The 20917-nt window shown below is 38.6% G+C and overlaps 1 protein-coding gene across 9 annotated transcripts in view; it reads right to left on the minus strand.

Annotated features, from left to right (window-relative positions):
- Positions 1-20917, minus strand: part of CTBP1 (C-terminal binding protein 1) — a 182626-nt gene that overhangs the window by 20633 nt on the left and 141076 nt on the right. For 7 of the 9 annotated variants that reach the window (XM_017820694.1, XM_017820692.1, XM_017820699.1 and 4 more), the window contains exons 2-4: positions 16458-16612; positions 5870-6014; positions 1719-1925 (exon numbers count right to left, since the gene is read on the minus strand). In XM_017820694.1, the coding sequence (XP_017676183.1) occupies positions 1719-1925; positions 5870-6014; positions 16458-16612 (507 nt within the window). Of the gene's footprint in view, positions 1-1718; positions 1926-5869; positions 6015-16457; positions 16613-19994; positions 20212-20917 lie in introns of all 9 variants that reach the window. The other 2 variants (XM_017820698.1, XM_017820697.1) reach the window with 1 other exon arrangement.

Raw genomic sequence — 20917 nt, forward strand, 5'->3', positions numbered from 1 at the left:
GGAAACTCGAGTACAGCCACCAGTAGCACAGTCTACATTTTAACTCTTCATGAACACAGAGCTACACAGGAGTTTGTTAGAATAGCTCAGAATCAAAGTGTTGTGCTTAGTCGCACCCATGCACAAGAAGGAAGAGTGGAAGTTTCCAAAAGTGACTTTACAGTTTAATTTTCCTTGAAATTGTGAATATTCTATTGTAGGAAAAGATATAGAAACAACAAAAGACTAGAGACAATGACTGGTTAATAACTGCAACAGATGTGTGCCTATAAAATCAGATTTTGCTGGGTTTTTTTAATATACCATGTACATGAGAGGTTTGCTTTTTAAAACTAAAACCAAAACCTAGCATTCTATAAAGCTTTATGCACATATTGGCAAGGTGATTATCCATTTCTTTCTCTATACTTTTCAGTCATTCACAACAAAAGCAACACATTACATTCACTTAAAGAAGTCAATGATGAAAGACTTTTTCTAATCTCAAGTCTAAATTTGTTCAGTGGAAAAAAAAAATCCAATTACAATAGGACACATATTTCCAGCATATATGCATGTGAGATACACAGCATGTGAGCCAAAAGCTTAAGTTCCAAAAGCTAGGTATGCATTTCCATTCTGGAAACACTGCAGGCAACTGTCTATTACTTATGTACAGATGCTGTGACTGTGAGTGCAATAATCATCGTGTGTTTAAATGAGATGCATAATTACATGAGAATAGATTTGAGAAAGCAACTTCATGACTAACTTCTTGAAAGTCATATTTTCAAGGCAATTCTTTGATTGTGAAGATGGTTTTGGTGTATTGCACGCTCAATTAAATGAGCACTATGTAATGCCAGGCTATTTTCAGCTTCCGAAAGTAAGAGTTCGTGGCTTGAGTTACTCGACAGCACTGTGTAACTGGAGCAGTCATTTAAGTATGATGCTTTGTTGGCAAAATCATATTATTAACTCCTGTGGATGAATAGCACAGCAATTGCATCCACAGTGTATCAGATCTGTGTTAAGACTAGCACATGACTGAATAATTTTTATATGGAAACTGACTTCCTTGTTTTTCTTCTCTACTTCTGTAACAGACAGTAATTAATTCATCTCAAGCAAGCCTGTGCATCTGTTGGATGCTGAAACACATTTAGGGCCACTCAGAGAGGTAAGTAGGTGATTTTATTAGGCCTGGAAACATTTCAAACTTTCTTGCATATATTTTTCCTCTCATTAGAGCTGAAATACAATTTCAGATGCAGCTCAACCAAATGCACAAACTAACTGCTCTGCAGGCTGTTACTGCAGAGAAGATTTTTCAGTTATGTAAAAAACAGTAAAAGGACAGAAGGCCAAACAGAACCAGATGTGACAATGGATAAGGAATAAAACATATACATGGGACACTGAGTTGAAGTAGCAGGATCCTTGTCCTGGAAAAGAGAAGTGATGATGTCTCCTCTTACAACCAGTGTGCCTGACACCAGGCAATAATGGCAACAGAAAGATGTGTAGAAACTCAAAAGAACTGAGAGAACATCAGCAACAAAATCAGTTTTCTGAGGAAAATGATTATGTCTAAAGGGAAAACATCTGAAATATATAAACACCGGGAAACAAGAGGGATTATACACAATGTGTGACACAGAGTGGATGAAAGGGTCCCATTTTTATAGCTCAAATCTTTGTAAGTGAAGAGTATTAAACCACCTGCCAAGACAACATACCTAATCCAATAATGCCCAGGGTCTCCCCTCTGATCCTGGCAGCTCCAGAGGCCACTTCCCGAATCTGTTCAACGCTCTGTACTCTCGTGCCTTCCCGCAGAGCCTGGTGGAGCCAGGTGGTTCTCCTGTACAGGTTCAGAATGTGGCACATGGTAGAATCTGCCGTTTCTTCTACGGAGGCGGCTGGCACGTTACACACTGCAATCCCTGCAAACAGTGGGGGAGAGCACACCAGTTGCCAAACATTCTTACTTTTTTCCCATTTCACAGCAGTTCAGGAGTGTGACGTTTAAAACTACAGATATTTCAACATGTCTTGCACAAATACTAAGTTTCTGACCATAAAAGCAGACAGAATACCTGATGTAATAGTTGATAAATATGTGCTAACTCATTTTTCTGATTTATTAACTACTACAGTGTTTTTATTTATTGCAAACTAAGGCAAACAGTAAACAGACCACTGAAGTCACAAAAGGAGAGCACTGAAGACATCAAGATAGTTTAGAAGCTGAGTCTTGGTAAGCGTTTTACATTTCCACTGAGCTTGGTGTTCTGAATAGCAAAGAGAAATCTGCCCTGCTTTCAATAGTGTGGTTAATGATCGTTGTTTAGGTTTAATTTTGACTTGGCTTTTTCCTACTGAGCAGATAGGCTCCCAAAAGCCATCTATGCAAGTTACAAAAACGATAAAATAATTCATAATGACAACAACTCTTAGAAAGCCCTCACAGGATGACTATGAGTAATTCCAAATCATGTATGGGTAATCATGACACAGGGAGGGACAATCTGTTACATGTTGCACATGGGTTAGTAGAATTACAACAAACAGAATCCCAGTCCTTTCCTGGTCCCTCAGATTAAAGAGAGAACCCACCTAACTGTCAACAGGGAAATGCAAAATCTGCTTCTGCATGGCATGCAAAGGTAATGCCAAATTAAGTCCATGTTGCTAACAACTGTAAAGTTACTGGTTGAAACAGGCTTAAAATCAAGCAGCTGAAAGAGTATTGCAGATTTCCACAGAAAACTGGAAGGTGGATTGATTCAAGACTCACAATAAGCCTTTTTTACTTCAAAAAAACCAGATGAGGCAACAAGTGATTGTAATTGCATCCAAGTTACCCCATTCTGCTTTTTACCTTCTAGTACTCAATACACAGCAGTTAAGCAAAATGTTTGCTTGGAAAAATTTGTGTCCTTTTTGACTTGTCTCTCTTCGGTCTAGGTACTGCATGTTCTCTCTCTAATCATCAGCTCCCACAAACGTTTGTCTCTCAGTTCTGCTGACTGAGACAACAAATAGCACACAGTATAATTTCACGGTGAGAAAAAAAAAAGTGTTTTGTATCCTAAAAACACCCTGTTTTCACTGTTTGGGTTTTTAACATAACTAAATATTCAGTAAGTGCTCAGCTAATGCCAGCGTATCTTAGGAAGCAAGGAAGAAGAAACAGTCTCTTCAATAATAGTAATAACAATAATATAACATAATAAGCTCATACCATATTTATCTACATTTTACATTCAAATGCCTTTACTCTGCTGCCCATAACTTATTTTACAGCTTTCTCTACATCGATAAAAACCAACACAAGGAACCTGCAGAACTATTTTCTTTCCTCTTCTGTGGAGATGATCATGTCTGCTGAGTCACTGCCCTTAAACTTACAAAAAGATATACCAGCATCACATGCTGGAATATTAATCCTGGCATCCTGCAATCATCAGTGGTAGCAGGAAACTCACACTTTTTAAAAATGGGAAAAAAAGCTGGGGAAAGGTAAAAGATTGAAAAATAACATCCCTCTAAGTACATCATAATAAACAGCTGCATTTGTTTATACAAAAAGCCTTTTTCTTAGAAGCAAAAATACAGGTTTTAGATGGTAAAGTGAATTTAATAAGTGTGTCTCCTAATAGCTGGCATCAACCAAATAATGCTTTAAAAGGAGCTTAAGGAGTTATATTATGTATTTGGGAAGAGAAATAACATACCTTTCTCCCTAACAGGTTTCCTCAGGAAACTGAGGGAACAAAAGTCAGGTAATTTCCCTCCTGAACTGCAGGAACTTCTTTTTCCAAATTTTTCTCCAATTTTAAAACCAGGGTTTTTTTGAAAGGCAGAGGCATAGTGAACCACAAAAAGCAGCAAGAGAGAGTGAAGGAGATGAAGAGACATTTCACATAGCACACTCTCATCTCATATCCATCTATCTGTGCTCCCTTCCCTTTCTCCTTTTCTCACTGTTTTCAGTGATTTGTACAGAGATTTGATACTGAAAAATGCAGGAGTCGACAGGCATTACCTTCACTCCCACTACACCTGAATTCAGCTACACCCACGACTTCTACAGATTTTCTAGTCAACAATTAATAAAGTGAAGAAAAAGCAGATTTTCTCCAAGAAACACGTTTTCATGCTTTTAAAGATAAAACTGCTAATATAAAAATAATGCTTAATAGGAAAAGCTGGTAACAAGCCCATGTGCCAGCTGTGCGAAAAATAACTCAAGAAGTTACTGTGTAAGTTCAGGACTATGTCAGATCTCTGGTCTAACTCTATGCTACATTTCAAAAGTGAACCAAAGCTTTTTATAAACAGCAGTTCACTCTCCCATTACCTCCTTGAGATGTGTATTATGTGCACTGGTTCAACAAATGGAAATTTGTCCCAGTACTGCTTAGTATTTCATTGTAGCCATTTCACCCAAACTATTAAAATCAGAGATTTTAATTTCACTCTGTAATCCTTCCAGCATTTACTGGCTATTGACAGAGTGGACATGAATACACATGCACCTATTTTGTAAATACTGGGATGCACAAACAGGTTGGATCCTAACTGTATAAATCACTCTAATCACAACACAGGACCTGAATGATAGGAAATGTGGCCATTTAGCATTGCATATGAATGAGAATTTCCCAAATCTGCTGTACTCTGGGGCTTGAAGAACTATGTGGCTGCATTTAAGTTATAAGATTGGGTTACAATCCAGCAGAGAGACTTGCAGAAGAAACAGACAACAAACCTGTAAAGATCTTTCTCTTATCAGGAATTTTCTCCACAAATCAGACTCCTGAAGTTTTCCACTTTCTCCACTCCTGACTTGCCAGAGCCTTTGATCTGTACTTAGGCTTTGACTTTTGATCTGGGATTTTACCCAAGGCCAATCTCTACAGAGATAGATGTTTTCTGGGTCTCACAACACGTGCCTGACCGGGGCACTACTTACAATGGGCAGAACACAGCCTTGCACGCTCTCAGACCTGACTAGTTCTTTATAAACTCAACAAGGAGTGGTTGGGTTCTCTCTGCTGTGCAAACTACACTGCCATCAAAACAGGTGAGTATTTTACTATCATTAGTTGATAAACAGGTCGCAATACAGCTCCTCACTACACCAGTGGGGTTATTGCCACGACTAAGTAGTGCTACAAATGTTTCTAAGATCTTCCCAGAGTATAATGGGAAACATACTTGGTCACCTCAGTCTTGCCAAAAACCTGAAGAAAATCTTTACTCCAAAGTGGTAGGTTTACCTGTAGACTACAGGTAAGAGATAGTTTAACCTAAAGTAAGAAAAGTACAAATCAGACTGTTGCTTTTGTTACAGTGAAACATTAAGCACCATCTCTTTTCACAGTTGTAGCTGAATTTATTCCAAAGCAGCAAGAACTGATTCTCCTCTAAAATCGGTATTTCTATTTTATGGAGTGGTTTAGTACTAAATCTCATGCATCATAAATAAGTCTCAGACAGTTGATAACGATCTCATTTTTTATTCAACCAGAAGTAGTACGCCACGGTGATGGAATTATATTTTGTAATTGGATTACAGCAGTAGTAGTTAAAATATACAACTGGGGTGAAAAAGAAAGAGATGAAAAATTATGGCCTTACACTCCTTGGGTTTATACAGAGCAGGGAGATTGTCATCCTGTCACAAAGCTGTTAATATTATCACTTAATTAACTAATGCTAGTATTTCCATAATGAGTTTTAAACAGTCTGATGAGAAAATTATACAGCTTACATATGATGCTGGTATAAAACACACAGAAAACATTAATGCAAAGATTTAGATGCTATCAGGTTTCTGCAGGAAGTGTAAGATGAGAAATAAAGTCTGTAACAGTCATACCTAAATCTCCAGCAGATTTGATGTCAATATTATCAAAACCACTGCCAATTCGGACAATTATTCGAAGTGCTTTAAATTTCTCCAGGTCTTCTCGAGTTAAAGTGATAGTGTGATACATCAGTGCACCCACTGCTTCATTTAGTACCTATAAATAAAACGGAAAAAAAATACTTATTTCATTTTTTTTCTTTCATAGCTTAATCACATATACACAGTTTCAGGTATAAAAAGACTGTAAAAGCATCAAATCCAGTTTTGTTCTGTTTGTTAAAGGTTATTTCTCCAAATATGTTTCAGACTCTTGGTAAGTCTTTTTCATCTGATGTCTCCTTTCTAGCACAACGGGATCAGCTTTGGAAGAACTAAGTGACCTATATTCTGCTCTTTTTAAGAGGGAAAACTCTTCTTATTCCACAGGATATGCTCTGCAATACCAGGCCTTACATACAAGTGCCACTGAACTGCATCTGCACACTCAGATGAAGCACAACATGGGAGCAAACACTCCATGCAAACAGTGAGTATTTTATGCTCAGGCAGCTGACATTCAGCTCTGAATGGAGTTATGGAGCAGTATCTCTTTACCACACACACACAGGGGCTACAGGCATTCACTGAGCTATTAAACCACTTGATACCTGAATAGAAAACATTCAGTGATCATTACAAACCCCCTTCCTCAACAGAGACTGAAATCTGTCAGTTCATACACAAGAACAAAAGTGTTTGCCCCTCAGTTTACTGATACTGCAACCAAGCTCTCACTGAAGGAAAAGTGGATGTCATATGAATTGGTAATAACTGACATACCAAAGCTGACATTATCCAGAAAAAAATCCAAAACCTCTGAGAAATAAGAAATTGCAACAAAGCAAAAATGTTGCAGAGAGACCACCAAAAAAGCAAAAATAAAGGATATTCAGACCCTGTCACGTTAAGTTAGGTTAGAGGGCATCCAACCTACTCAAGAGCACTTAACAGAAAGGGGATGGGAGCCACACATGCCCAGCAGTTTCAACTGTTTTCACTGCATCCCACGTGCACATCTGATACAAGTTTATTTTTCAGAAAGCAGAGAATATTTTCCTCTTTATATGTAAACTGCAGGATTTCTCTTCTTCAAAACACCTCTCTGTGCTTCTACCTTCGATGCATGGGCTAATATCCTAATCGTTCTATGACACACAAAACATGCACAAATCATTTCAGCAGCTAAGCCAGCTGTAACGACTTCAAGAGACTCCTGTGACACACTTCATGTGAAAGTTCTGCAGAGGCTCTAAATTTCTTATTCCATAGACTTTTCGGTCTGGTACATGTACAGATTCTGTCATCTGAATTATTTCTGCTCATTTGAGCATTTCCTAGTGTACTGCAAGGTCAGCAACAATAATCAACATCAACATACATACTTTTAAAAACACTATTGCAGCAAAACACGGTCTTGCACTCAGAGGATTACAACTGTTGGAACTCAAGATCTGCAGCAGTAATGTTTGAAATTAAAATCTACAAAGAAAAAAATTTTAAAGAAATACCAAACTCCATAAAAATGAAAGAAAAGCACTTCTTACTGAATACTTCACAAAACTATTTATGCTATTTCAACATGTGTTTCTGGACCGGGAACCAGAAGTCAGATAAAGGCCAGAATCCTTTGAGCAGAATTTGCATTTACTAGTTAGAGTAAGAACTGCAAAAAAAATTACAAATTACACATCCTTAAAGAATGCAGCTACAACATAATTCAAAGACCAGCTGTAGGCTCTGATCTTATGAAATGATTACACACACAGAGAACTCCTTGATTTTAATGGTACAGTTAAGTCCTTTGCAGATTACATCTATCGGTCCCCAATCAAAAAGACTGCACTCATCAGGACACGTTACCTTGAGCTGTTACAGAGGGTTAATAAAAACCTAAAACAGTTTATTGCTTCTCCAGTGACACTACAGTTGGCATGGACCAAGCCAAAGGTCATGTCTGAGGCAGCCTGCACAAGAAAAAGTCCCTCTTACAACCTGAATGCCCACCTAAAATGCCCTTAGGTTATTTTTGGTCCAACCAGAGCCTAAAAAAAGTTATTCAAAAATCTCCCAGTTTCAGTGATAGAGAAATTTCTTCAACCTCAGTTGCAGCACCTGTTACTACTTCAAGCCTCAAGGTCCTCGAGTTCTTCACGATATCCTGGTTGTCTCCAATGAGCCATGTCCTCTATTCTGTGTTGTATCACACATATTTTCCCCTGCCCCTCCAAGGTTGCTCTGGATGGTTGTGCTGCAACATCCTCTGTGCAGTTGTAAGACAAACAAAACCTGAAGTAGCTTAGAACTTTTGAGGACATCCCTCCTCTCCCAGACTGGAAAAGGCCAATGGTGTGTGTGTTTTGTGGGTACAGACCTGCCACTGCTTTAAGGACTGCATTGTTTGGCCAGTCTTCGCGAGCGAAGATTTGGGAAAGGTCTGCATTATTCAGGGGCTAAAAGACAGCTGAAGCAGCTCAGACATTTATGTTTTAAAATCAGAGTGTTTCATTGGGGAAGCAGCTTTTCACTTCATAATCATGCATATTTTATTAACTCAGCCAGTCAAGACCATCGTTTGGACTCTAAGAGCACCAGTCTGGACCCATCACACCACATTGTGGGGACTGTCTAGGTTATGGCTTGGCACTAGGAGGAGACAGAAAAGTACTGGAAAGCTTGGGAATGTGTTCAATAAAAGGAAAAATATTTCCTAGCTATGGCTTAAGGCTGGCATTTTCCATTTCCACAGGAGGTCATTTACCCATCATATGAGATATGGAACAAACAGATGCAAATGACAAATCCTTTAGAATTTCGTTTTGGTGACTGAGCCTCTCCGACAATTATGGACTAGTTAGCAGGGAAATCCACTGCAGCAAATATAATACTCTGCAAGTGTGTATTGCATCACATTAATTTGATAATTTAATTATGTTCCTGCTTTTTGCAACTGGCAAAAATGCTGAAAAGGCAGAAAATAATACCAGAAAATCTGAAGTTAGAAACAATTAGATGGGTGAATGTTAATAATGCCACTTAGAGATTAAAACAGTAGTGAAAGTTACTGTATTTTGGAATTACTTACATAAATTATATTTTCAGTCATTACGTACATTAAATGTACACAAGGAATTTTGACAAGCTTGGCAATATATAAAAAACAAAACTTGGCCTGAATCTGAATATAACACACAAAACTTAAATCCAGCATAAATATCAACAGTTCCAGAAAATTAAATAATCTTTAGAAAAAATAACTGCATAGGGGCAATTTACTGATAATTTAACAGAAGTATTCCCAGTGGTGGATGGATGAGAGAAACAGGGAGTATATGCGGGTTTTTTCATTCATTTTCTGTAACAAACTTGATGGAAATAACTTTTACCAAGTTCCAGTACAATTTTATTACGAAGACATCAACTCGTGTCACTTGGAGTGAGATAACAATCCAGGCAAAAATTCCAGATCAGCCCAAGTATGTGGCAGTCAGACAACACTCTCACGAGCACTCACAAGGAAATGCAATGGGCAAAACCCGACAGAGAACCAGCAGAGTCAGCTGTGCTCCTCCAACAGCCACTCCTGCTTTTATCACACTGCAACTGTGCTCTTTGGGAAGACAAGATCAGAGACAAAAGCTGAAACACAGGACACAAATTACTTTTGTAACCAAATAATTGATCTGCCCCATTTCTGTGCCTTCTGACTTCCTTCCAGGCAAAGCTACTGCTGGTTGAAAGCCCCTTCCACACCCTCTTCCATGAGGTGACAGCCTCTGCCATCTCAATGGCTTGGAAAGGTCTTTTTGCTGTTCTTCAACCCCAAAATGACTACTCTGCTTTCACAATATGCCAGGTCCCCAAGGCTCTTAGGGAACAGATGACACTGCAGTATGAGACATTTCTATTTCCAAGAATTTAACAAATCCTGAGTACTGATTACCAAAGGCTGAAATACTTTTTAAACGTATTCCTATCTATTTTTTATCACCTTCTTTCAGCACCAGACTGTTCCAGCCATCATGCAAAACAACACATAGTCACCACTGCAACACACATGCCTCATTATTTGGGGAAGAACCCTTAGCATCTTGTTTACTTTTACAAAAAAAAGGTAACATATTGTAACATGCTAAGAACCAAATAGCAAGGCCTCTTTCTTTGAGTATCTAAAAACATTTCTAGATTTGACTATGAGAGACAGATCTCAGAAGCTTGTGGATCAAACCTAGGGCACAGAAACTAACAGTACATAAAATGCCAAAGTACTTCAACACAGAGACAGAAAACATCTATAAATTACATATTGACTATGACAAGGTATCATAATTGTAAAAACCAACTTCTAGAAAGATCATCACTAGAAAGTGCTATATTTCATCTGGTTCTAGAAACTACAGGGTATTGCATTTCTTGGAGTTTGATGTGTCATCTCCAAAAAAAATACATTCCAGTGTCACCAACAGACTTGAGATTTTTGCACATTTGGGTGGAAAAAATGTACTTTACCAAAACTGAGTAGGCCTTGCCTTATTTAACTTGCAAAAAGCAGCTGCACGTTGAATTTGTAACCAGTAGTCTGTCACGCAGGGAAGGCTGCAGAGACTTGTAGCTGCTCTCAAAGCCTCACTACAGCATTGCCAAGGGCCCATGTGAAACCAACAGCATTCAAAGTAAAAAGAAAAGCCAGTATGCTCCAGGGGTATTTAGTAGCTCTGCAGAACTCTGCTGGATTGTGCTGCTTTATATAAGTTCCTGCTTCTCTTTAGGAGACTCTCAGCTCCCTGTTAGGTTCCTATGATCCGTGGTGCTGTCAGCAACCCACCCATTCCATGTGCACTTTATTCAGCCAGGATACTGTCTAGTGAGGAACCTAAATACTAATACTTAAGTTTATACTGTACATAAATACAGGGATAAATATTTTACACAAACATAAAAGAAACTTACTTGCAGGCTCCTAAAAACACACTCTCTAAAAACCTATATATCCATACACTGCATAAACTACAAATATACACACAAGACATGTATATATGATAGTGTATTTCTAGCCTTCTAAAAATAAATTATTAAGAGTATATACATACAAATACACATACAACTACAAAATAACCTGCAGAGCCTACAGCAAGCTTCCTTTTAAATACTATACTGAAGTCAGTCTTTCAAAGCCAGGATTTACTGACCACGTGCAGTTTAATGACAATAGTCAATTTGAGAATATAGACTCTGAAAACATTTTTACTAAATAAAAGGCTTCAAAGAAAAATCTTTAACAGGAGTTCTGTGTGTTAACTTGTGTATTAATAAGGGTGAATTGTGTTCCAATTCAGTTCAAGCCTATCAGACACTACAATGGGTTGAACATCTATACCAAAGGATCACTATGTCGTGTCAGTAACTGATGACAACACATCATCCCACAGAAACCTCTGTCAAAAACCCTCTTACTAAGCACCAGCAACATTCAAGCCTCAATGACCCTTAGAAAAGCCTGGTAGTGGGAAATGAAAGTAAATGTTAGTTGATAACCAACTGTATTACTCGAATCTGCCTGAAAGGTTGATGTGTGCTGCCTGCTGGGAACAGCAGCACCTCCACTCTGCTTTTTAAAGGGTGTTAGTTCAGAGGAGACACTGGCACCCTGCCCCTTCCTGTGATGCTGCTCGTGACCTGTAGCACTGCCACTGCAAATTCCAAGAGATGGTGGCAGAAGGGCCACTGAACGCCAACCCTGGTTTTGTACATATCCTTACTGTCATTGCTGTAGGGTAACTACTTTGTATAATGAGGTGTAACAGGGTTTCCTTTTATTAATGTTTTCAAAGTATTTCGTAAGATCCAAGGCTCATTCAGTAAATTTACAAGGCTTTGGATCAGCTCCGAGGTGACAATTTACTCCCAAGTATACATTACTGTTTGGAACAAGGCTGCTTCCTTTCAATCTGTGTTCTTTGAGAATCTAAATTTGATGGAAAACTAAAATGCTGCAACTGCATCATGAATATAAACAGCACTGATGGTGTAAACACAAGATTGCAGCTTTACTTCTAAGCAAAGAATTGGAAGTTGAAAAAATTATCTTACTTAACCACTGCTGTAACAGGGACAAATCAAAGAGTTGAACAACAGCACCATTCCCAATTTGTTTGTACCAGTTTCAAAACATTTGCTGCTTTTCAGCTCTTCTTTGAAATGGTCTTAGATAAAACTGTCATCATCAGTGGAACTGTTTCTACATTTAATTCCTATGTAAAAGTGTGACTGAAAAACTTGAAGTCCTTCACTAGCGAACAGGAAGTAGAGCTTTCAATTTTTTTTAACTTAAAACTAAAAATATGGAAATGCAGTATCATGTTGAAGATGATTTTATTTTGTATTCATAAAACAGGATCAAGGGATCTGACACATTCTACCTCAATCACTGCTAAGGCTGAGGCACAGGTTTACCAGACAGACTCTTTTCCCACTTCCACCCAGGAAGACTATTCTCAGTGTTCTGGTGAACTTGGGTATCTGCTTGAAGCTGTAAATCCAGTCAAACACACACATTTTTTTTCTTCTACCTGATGTAGGAAATCACATAATTACAGAAAAAAAGACTGAGAAAATGTACTCAGCTTCAAACAAACTTTTGATTTTTTTCCAGGCCATATATTTTGCTTTAAAGACCATTCCTAATCAGTTGTGCTTCCTGTCTTTTCATCTGGGTTAGCAAGAACCACTATTTCCCCTCTGCTCGGTCAAGATGTCCATTACCAGCTCTTGCACAGTTTGTTTACATTCAGCCCTCTGGATCTACACAGCACTTCCATGTTACAGAACACACAGCAAAGGTCAGGAAGCCCAAAGAGCAAAAAACTTGAACTCAAAAAAATCTTCAGCAACACAAAGATCTCAAGGGTGTGCTTGAGTCTGTCATGCCTTCAAAGGTACAGAAGTGGAAAGGAGCAGTAATATTGTAAAAATCAGGAGCACTGGGGAGGATGCCAAGGAGGCAAGAAAAGCAGCAAACTGTGTGAATGGCACTGAAAGGAAAAGGAATTAGGAGAAAACAGGGGGACAAACCACAGAGCATGAGATAGAGAAAAAAGAAAGTTGTCCTGGAATGAGGATGGAAGCAAGCTAAGTATTTTTAAATATTTTTTTTGGATGAGCAACTGTGTTTTTGGCAGAACAAACCAAAACACCACATACACTTCGACACAGTGTTAGATGGTTACTGAGAAAACTTATTTACACATCATTAATTGTAAAATAAAAAACAGTTTAAGTGCAGTGAGTAACTTTTATCAACAGTAATGCAATCTCTAATAAGAAAGAAATTTAAACACTGAAATCTTAAAATGATTTTTACCCTAAATGACAGAAGTTTCCTGATAGGATGCAATGAACCCAGTTCCCAGTTATCCCATGATACAGTTTGGCAAACGTAATGCTCAACTTCACACAGTAATGCTCAACTTCACACAGTCATATGCAACATCTACAAAAAAACAGAACTTAGGGGTTAAGTGATAAACACATCTATTGCAGCCTTTCAGACTGGCTTGAAAACAAACTGCTTTTTCTAGGGAGAATGGGAAAACAACAAACCAAACAAAAATTCAGTAAAACCTTAAGCATTACTAACTTCCGAAGAAGTGTAGTAAGTGTCCTCTAAGTACAGAGTTATTTCAAAACCTTGGATCACTCTTAGTAAATGTCAGTATTCACTTAAGCACTGGCAGCTTGATTTTCAAAAGGAGGGAAACATATCTTCACCATCCAAGTTGCCTTCAAATGCAGCAGAACAGGGAACGAATGCTTTGACCTGAGACAAAACAGAGTTCTAATACACTTTATTATTTACCTGTGACTTTAAACTAGTTACTTAATTTCCAAACTTTAATCTCCTCAGCCATAAAAAGTGATTGAAAAATGAACTCTTGACATAAGGGAGCTGCTACAGAACTGCAATTTGGGCATTACCCAGTTTGGAGGAAAACTTTCTTTACTCAGCACACATAATAAGGTATAACAGTATTTGGTAATATCCTGCTTTTGTCTCTGCATATAAATGGTATTCAAATCCTCATTTCTCCTCCTCCTTTCTGTATGTGTGAAAATCTCTCAGCCTCCTTGCTCCTCTATGAAAAAAGTATCTACCTTGTGCTTTGCTCTCTCACAAACTGCTACAAATCCCCTTTTCACTATTTCCTCAATATACCAAAAAGACAGTATTTTAAACCAATCCTGTCACTGAAACCTTCTCATGACCAGTAGAAATACCTTCTCCAGGTTCTAAAATGTTCATTCCTCAAATGCCAACACCTCACACCCTGGTGAGGTGCACAAGCTGAGTTTATACCAGTTCTTACTCTCTGAACCATCCTTTGCAGTCTTTCACTCCTTTCCTCCCCAAGTGATTCTCAGTTCATGCCTTTTCTCCCCCCCCATTACATTAATCTACAGTCACCCATCAAGGAGTATCAAACAACATCAATCACCTCTTTCAAGCCCCATCCTTAACCTCCCAGTCTCTGGTCTGCCTCCTGCAACTTCAGACTAAGTGTATCTGTATCTGCTACCCTATGGATTCAGTAGCTCTTCTTGAAGACATGAAATATGAGAGAAAAAATAAATTTCACCTTCTGCTTTCAGCAAGCTCTGGTCAACACTAAACCTTCTCCTGATTTTCAGTCATCTCGTCTTTCACAATGGGGAACAGCCTTTTGCAAATTAGCATCCATTATCAAAATCTGTATTTTAATTAACAGGACAGCATCATTTAGCATGGTCAGGAATTTGCACTCATAAAGACACAAACATTTTAGATACTGCTTTAAATATGCAACTTTTCATTTTAAAACTTTCTGTGAAAACAGTTTTATATTCAGTAAAGCACCGTTCCCAAATAAGGTATTATACAAACAGTACTAAAATACAGATATTTCTCTCATATAACTCTAAAGACAGTTGAAAAACAGCCATTTTTTACCGCAGATGAACAGTGAACACTTTTCAAACAGAAGTGAACAGTGCTCAATGTTTCATAAACACTGATCTCTCAGTCTACCTTAAAGTAATACAACACTGTGATAATGAACTAAGGTTTGTGATTTTTGTTGCAGAAATTTACTACCTGGCAGAACAATGGCACTCTGAAAACCCAAATGTTTTAGGACTGCCTCATCCTCTAGAAAAATGAAAATCTTATTATGGCAGTGTACTGATAACTGGAGAAAATATTCCTGATGTATTACTGAGCTCACTGAGAATGAACATTTTATGTACAATAAAAAGCAAAAGACACAAGTTTCAGTATAATCCCCTCAATGCGACACTCTTGTGAAGATCAGCAACAGATTACCTGTGTCACTCATCAGATATTTAAGTGCTTTTCCAAAGCTACAATTTGAGAGACACACACTGACTTCCATTCTCAGGATCTGAAAAGTTCATTTACTACACTGATAACAGAAGATCCCCGGTGTTTCCATGCCCGGCATTTATGGCCCACAGGAATTCCCCAGTTCTGATGCACCAGAAGTGAATGATGTTGACTGCAGTAAGCAAAGCATAAAACTACACAGGTGGTGCAGCTGCCAATCTTACAGTGCTCACGTGAAGAGGAGACTGCTGTTATCTACTAATAAAAGTGGAACAGCATTTATATTATTTATTCTCCAAGTGTCATTTAGTATTTGTAAATGAAATCCAGCTATTTCATGTATTAAACTTCTGACAGTGGTGTGAGATAGGAAAACAGCAAAATGAAAGCAACTTTTCAACATGACTAAAAAGAAACACGCAGAAATAAGGCATTCCAGCACATTTTAACTCTTGATATATGGTAAGAGGGAACTGAGAAAAAAAAAATCTTGGGTTGAATATTTCTCTCAATTAAAAAACTGAAATATAGTCTTTAACCCTATAAATTAAGATTTAATTAAAAGCCCCCAACGAAATCTCTGCAGCTCCAATTATGAATGAAGACTGAGAAGTTTTCACTTCCTTGCATGTGTTCTCAAGTTAGGTTCTCATTCACTGCATTTTCCACATGAATTTTGAGTTCGCATTTGTTTTGGAACTCTTCTGCAGTGACCATTCTCAGTGCACAAAGCTACTTAACCCAACCTGCACAGTATCTTGGCTAAACAAAGAAATTAGAATGTCCCCCACACAGACAACCCAATACTGAGATTTGTCTTTCCAGACAAAGGCTGAGTAACAGAAATGTTTCCAAGGGGCATTTGAAAATACCATGCAATAATACTTTTCCCAGAAGTAACTCTATGAAACTAATTCAGTAGGTAATCATATGGACAACATCCAGCCAAACATACACTACACAAAAGCAATACTTCAGCATACAGACATTAGAATCTTTGTTTCACCATCATATTTCATGACCTATTGGAAATGACCATCAACTCACTCATTGAGATGATCAGCCAGTAACTAAAATGCAACAGCTGAACACGATGTCAGAGCTGACACAACACTGGATCTGACCCGAATCATTAAAATATTTCCATTTTTCCCAAACATCTCAATTACGCCTCTGGAATATTACCTTTTCATGAATTTCTTGTGTAGACTGAGCATCACAAAATGCCACTGTGGCTACATCCTTCAGAATAGGCATTTCTACTGTACAATCCCTGCCATCCAGCAACGCTACCAAGGGGCGTGGGTGCATGGGCCCGTTCATGATCGGAGGTCGAATGCCTGCAAGGAAACAGAGAACACCTGTTATTCAAGGCATGCAAACACAATTAAAAAATAGCTTATAGCTAGTCTGTTTATTCTGATGGCAGAAAAAGATTTCAAGGACTGAAGCTAATAAAACAAGAACAAGTTTACACTCAGCAGTCAACCAAACACGGAAGACGTAAGGAAAAAATTCCATGGAGGTTCAGGAGGCTGAACAACGAAAGATGGATAAAACCACTAAGGGAATAGTATATTTGTTTTTTAAAGATACATCCTTACTGCACTATTAAGAAGTGTCTGTGCTATCTTATCCATGTTTTGATTGGATTCCACACCTTTGTGAGCTCTAGACAGAGTGAGAAATATCTTGTCCAGGCTTGCAAAAGTGTAGCTTATGGAATATCATAAGCAAGTCAGTGAGGATTTGAGTGTTCAATTTACATATATAATGATGGTTCTGCTGAGACTAAAACGTAACTGAAAAAAGCCTACAACAGCAAAATGTTGCATTTACTGAGGATCCAGTGTCCACGTTTACAGGCTAATTACTGATCTACGTAGGTCTGCATAGACTTAAAAAATTTTACAAAACAGTCCTATACAGCTTAGTCAAACACATCATACTTAATCCACTATTGAAAACTCTTATAAAACATGAACAAAAGGTCTCTCCCTAAACCAACATCACACTTGAAACACTGTGGAGTGACAAAGAAATTCACATTAAGTATCTGGGGGCAGAAAAATCAGTCTGAACTGCAGACTTCATTTACATCCTCTTTACAGAGTCTTGAAATGAAAAGTAATCCTTAAGATAGTTAGAGAGCATCTTTTTAACAGTGTAGATGGGATAAACACACAACAGTACTCAGAGGAATAATATTAAACCGGGGATAATATTAAACCATTACATTTACACAAAAGTAGTTAAGCGTGGGTGGAAAAAAAAAAAAAAAAGGACTTCCTGAAGAGATAAGGAAAAGCAAGACCAAAAGTACATGGTTTTTTTTTTTTCCTCTTTTAAAATAAGTTTTAAATACTGCAAAGTGAAGCAGGCTAGATCTTTCTTATATGCAAATACCACCATATTTTTGTCGCAATGTGAATTTTAAAACATTGCATATTTCCTTGATAATCCAAGTTAGTCCAACATTAATGTAAACGATGGAAGTCCCCCAGTTAACTCCTACAAGCAGTCCCTGCATCTTAAGTCCCAGACTGGGTCAGAAAGCAAGCCCTGAAAGACTGGTATCTGCATTTTAAGTGGATGGAAAATTATTAGAATCCCAGCTGTACAAGGCATCTCATGAAGAAAAACAGCTGCTGGGAAGAGAGATTTTCACAAGTCAACAGAAGCAGCCTATTACTCCCCCACTGGGACCAGGCTCAGGTCTGGGCTGAAGGAGACTCCTGCCCTCACAGTCCAGCCTCAACCTATAAACTCCATGTCCAGCCCTAACCAAGTAGGGATGATAGTCCAGCCCTACAATCTGGTATTTAAGTTCCTCAGGCATAAAAACTTTGTGAAGAAGACAGAACAAGAGTTACTACATTTGGCTCTTTCCTGTTCTAGTCATAGTGTCTCCCAACATCTGCTGATGCTGATGGACTGACCCTGCAGTGCTCTCACCATAGCACAGAGGCACTGAGATGTGAAAAGTACTCACTAGCAAAGTTTTCCATGAGTGCAACACCCATGAAAACTATGCTCTGCTGTAAAAACACCCACTCCTAACCTCTACTGTGATAGACATGCTTAGAAATGCTTCTGGTACACATATTCTTTCAGTAACATCCAGCCACCAAAATTAGATGGGAGCCTTTTAAATATAATTTTTGAAAACTGCACATCCTGTTAACTTACTATTGATACCTGTTTGAACCAGAATTGGCCACCTGAGCCCCATACAGTCATTTTTAGTATACAAACCACACATTAGTAATGCAGTACATGTCAGGAACATAACATGAATATACAACAAAGCTACGTAGTCACCCAGAGAACAATTACTATCCTTTAATGGGAACTTAATTATAAAAACCCACATTGAACTTACTTTAAAAAACCCCTAAGATAAAGTATGTTACAGATTTGCTCATGTTTCTTTCAAAGCAGTATATGTAATAGCGTTACCTAAAATGCAATTAAGTGTTGAAACGAATGTAAAAATGACACTGTAAGTCCTATTCATTTTGCTTAAAGTAACTGTGCTCACTTTAGAGTTGAAATGTTATGGTCATTGTCTTGTCAGTGCAGCAAAGGCAGGACTTCAATGACAAGTTTGAATGCTAGCTAGAATAAAAAAAACCCAGAACTTTTGATACTGAAGTCATTGTAGATGAATGAGGAAAAAAAGGCACAGAGCTATAAAAACATGGCATAGAGCTACAACTAAAGCAGCTCTGTCAACAGCAGAGCACATTCAGTCCAAACAGAAAAAGGATGAGATTAAAAATTCTCACCTCTAAGAAACACTTTTCTGACTAGAGCTATCTCAGAAAACCATTAAATACAACAGTACAAAAACCAGCCCTTTCAGATAATGATTTCTCTAAAACACACAAAGGTGTGGTCTGGTTTTCCCCTCACACCAGCGTATCTGAAGATTTCAACCAAGTTACCTGTGTAACATCAGTGCTGAGGGGAATGCCAGACCAAGCCCCAAAGCACAGAAACAGAGGTCAAAATACAACTAGAAGGACAAACTCTCCCTGAGAGAAAGACTTTTTTTAAGAGTCCCTAGAATTCAAATACACCCAGTGACCTTGACCACAAAAACCCTACAAATCTTTGCTTGCCAAAATCCTTTCTGAACTTCAGCATAGACTTCCTGTTGCACAATCCTTCTGCCTAAATATGCTGTCCCTGAATCGCAGGCAATAACTCAACACTTAAGTAAACTCACAGGAACTTCATCACAGTGGCAGCCACTATCTAAGGTTCACATTCGGAGAGACGCAGCTTCACTATGAATAAGAACCTTCTGAACAAACCCCTTCCTCTTCCACCACTCAGATATGTTCTGCCCATCTCTTATCTAGAAATGTCATCCTGCACCATGCCTTTGGCTTTGCAGCAGACCCTCGGAGAGGCAGGAGGAAGCAATGTGTATTTAAGAGCAGTATCTTGCATGCCTGCATTTACAGTAAATCATGCAACTCTGTGCCAGAGAGAAATAACTGTAAAGCGGTCAAAAGTGACATTCAACACCACAAATGTGAAACTAATTTAAACAAATAATTTCACTTAGCTGGCTTATTTAAGTATATGGCATTGCATTTCACATTACACAGATAACAAAAATTATACCATCCACCCCCACATCCTATAATCTTTCATTATGGGAAAACAATCTCAGTTTATCCTAACTCAAGACTTTCAGGAACCCCTACCAACCTGACATTTCTTAATCTGAGCTTGGTTTCCAGGGTCATGAATTCGATTTCTCAATGCTTTACAATCTTCAGTATTCTGAGGCAAAATAGCAGCCTGTCATTCCATCCTCATTTCCATGTCTTTAATTTTTCTTGCAGCCTCCTGTAATCTTGAACCAAAGCTTTTAAACTTCTTATCCACTGCAACCTCTGTAGCCTGGATGGTGTTCAAATTTTTACTAAAAATTAAACACAAACAATACATTAAAACAACATTAAGGGTCTGACTCGTGCTCACAGAAGGCAGGAAACTCGAAGTTTAAAGCTTCTCACTGCATCTGTACCCTTCCCCCTTTGGCTGCTGGCTTTCCACCACACCTGCTGTGCTGCCACAGGCCATTAACATAGCAGGGAAAGCAGCAGAGTGTTAAGGCACACGGGGCACCTTGCTCAGGACAGCAGGTGCATTGTACATACACGTACCTGGAACAGTCGGCACCGCTCGCGCGGCCAAGGCTTTGCCTGGGTGAGCAGGGATCCAGGGATAGTGTGTGATCTCCAACATCCCCCCTCCCCGTGCTGGAGGGCCAAGTGCTCCAGTGAACACCAGAGATGGAGTGAGAAGCCTTAACTCTGATCTTGCTGGTTTTGCTGGGTCTAAGTCAGGCCCTTAAGGTTATCTAAATGTATTTATGCAAAAAATCCGAAGTTTTCCCGACAGTTCTAATCCAGCTATTACTTTGGGGTTTCTGCCCACTCCTCCCCACCAATATGGAAATAATCTGGTGGTGAAGCTCTTGCCCCAGTAACAGCTACTGTGCCAGTGAGTGCTGGAATTTTTCTAAATTAATACCGGGTATGAGGTGCACAGACAGACAGAGCAGCTCTCCGTACGCAGCAATTATTCACCATGTGAATAACTAACAGCAGAGTACCCTTGCACAG

Source organism: Lepidothrix coronata, unplaced genomic scaffold (assembly GCF_001604755.1).
Source record: "Lepidothrix coronata isolate B3197 unplaced genomic scaffold, Lepidothrix_coronata-1.0 Scaffold85, whole genome shotgun sequence".
Taxonomy (NCBI): Eukaryota; Metazoa; Chordata; class Aves; order Passeriformes; family Pipridae; genus Lepidothrix; species Lepidothrix coronata.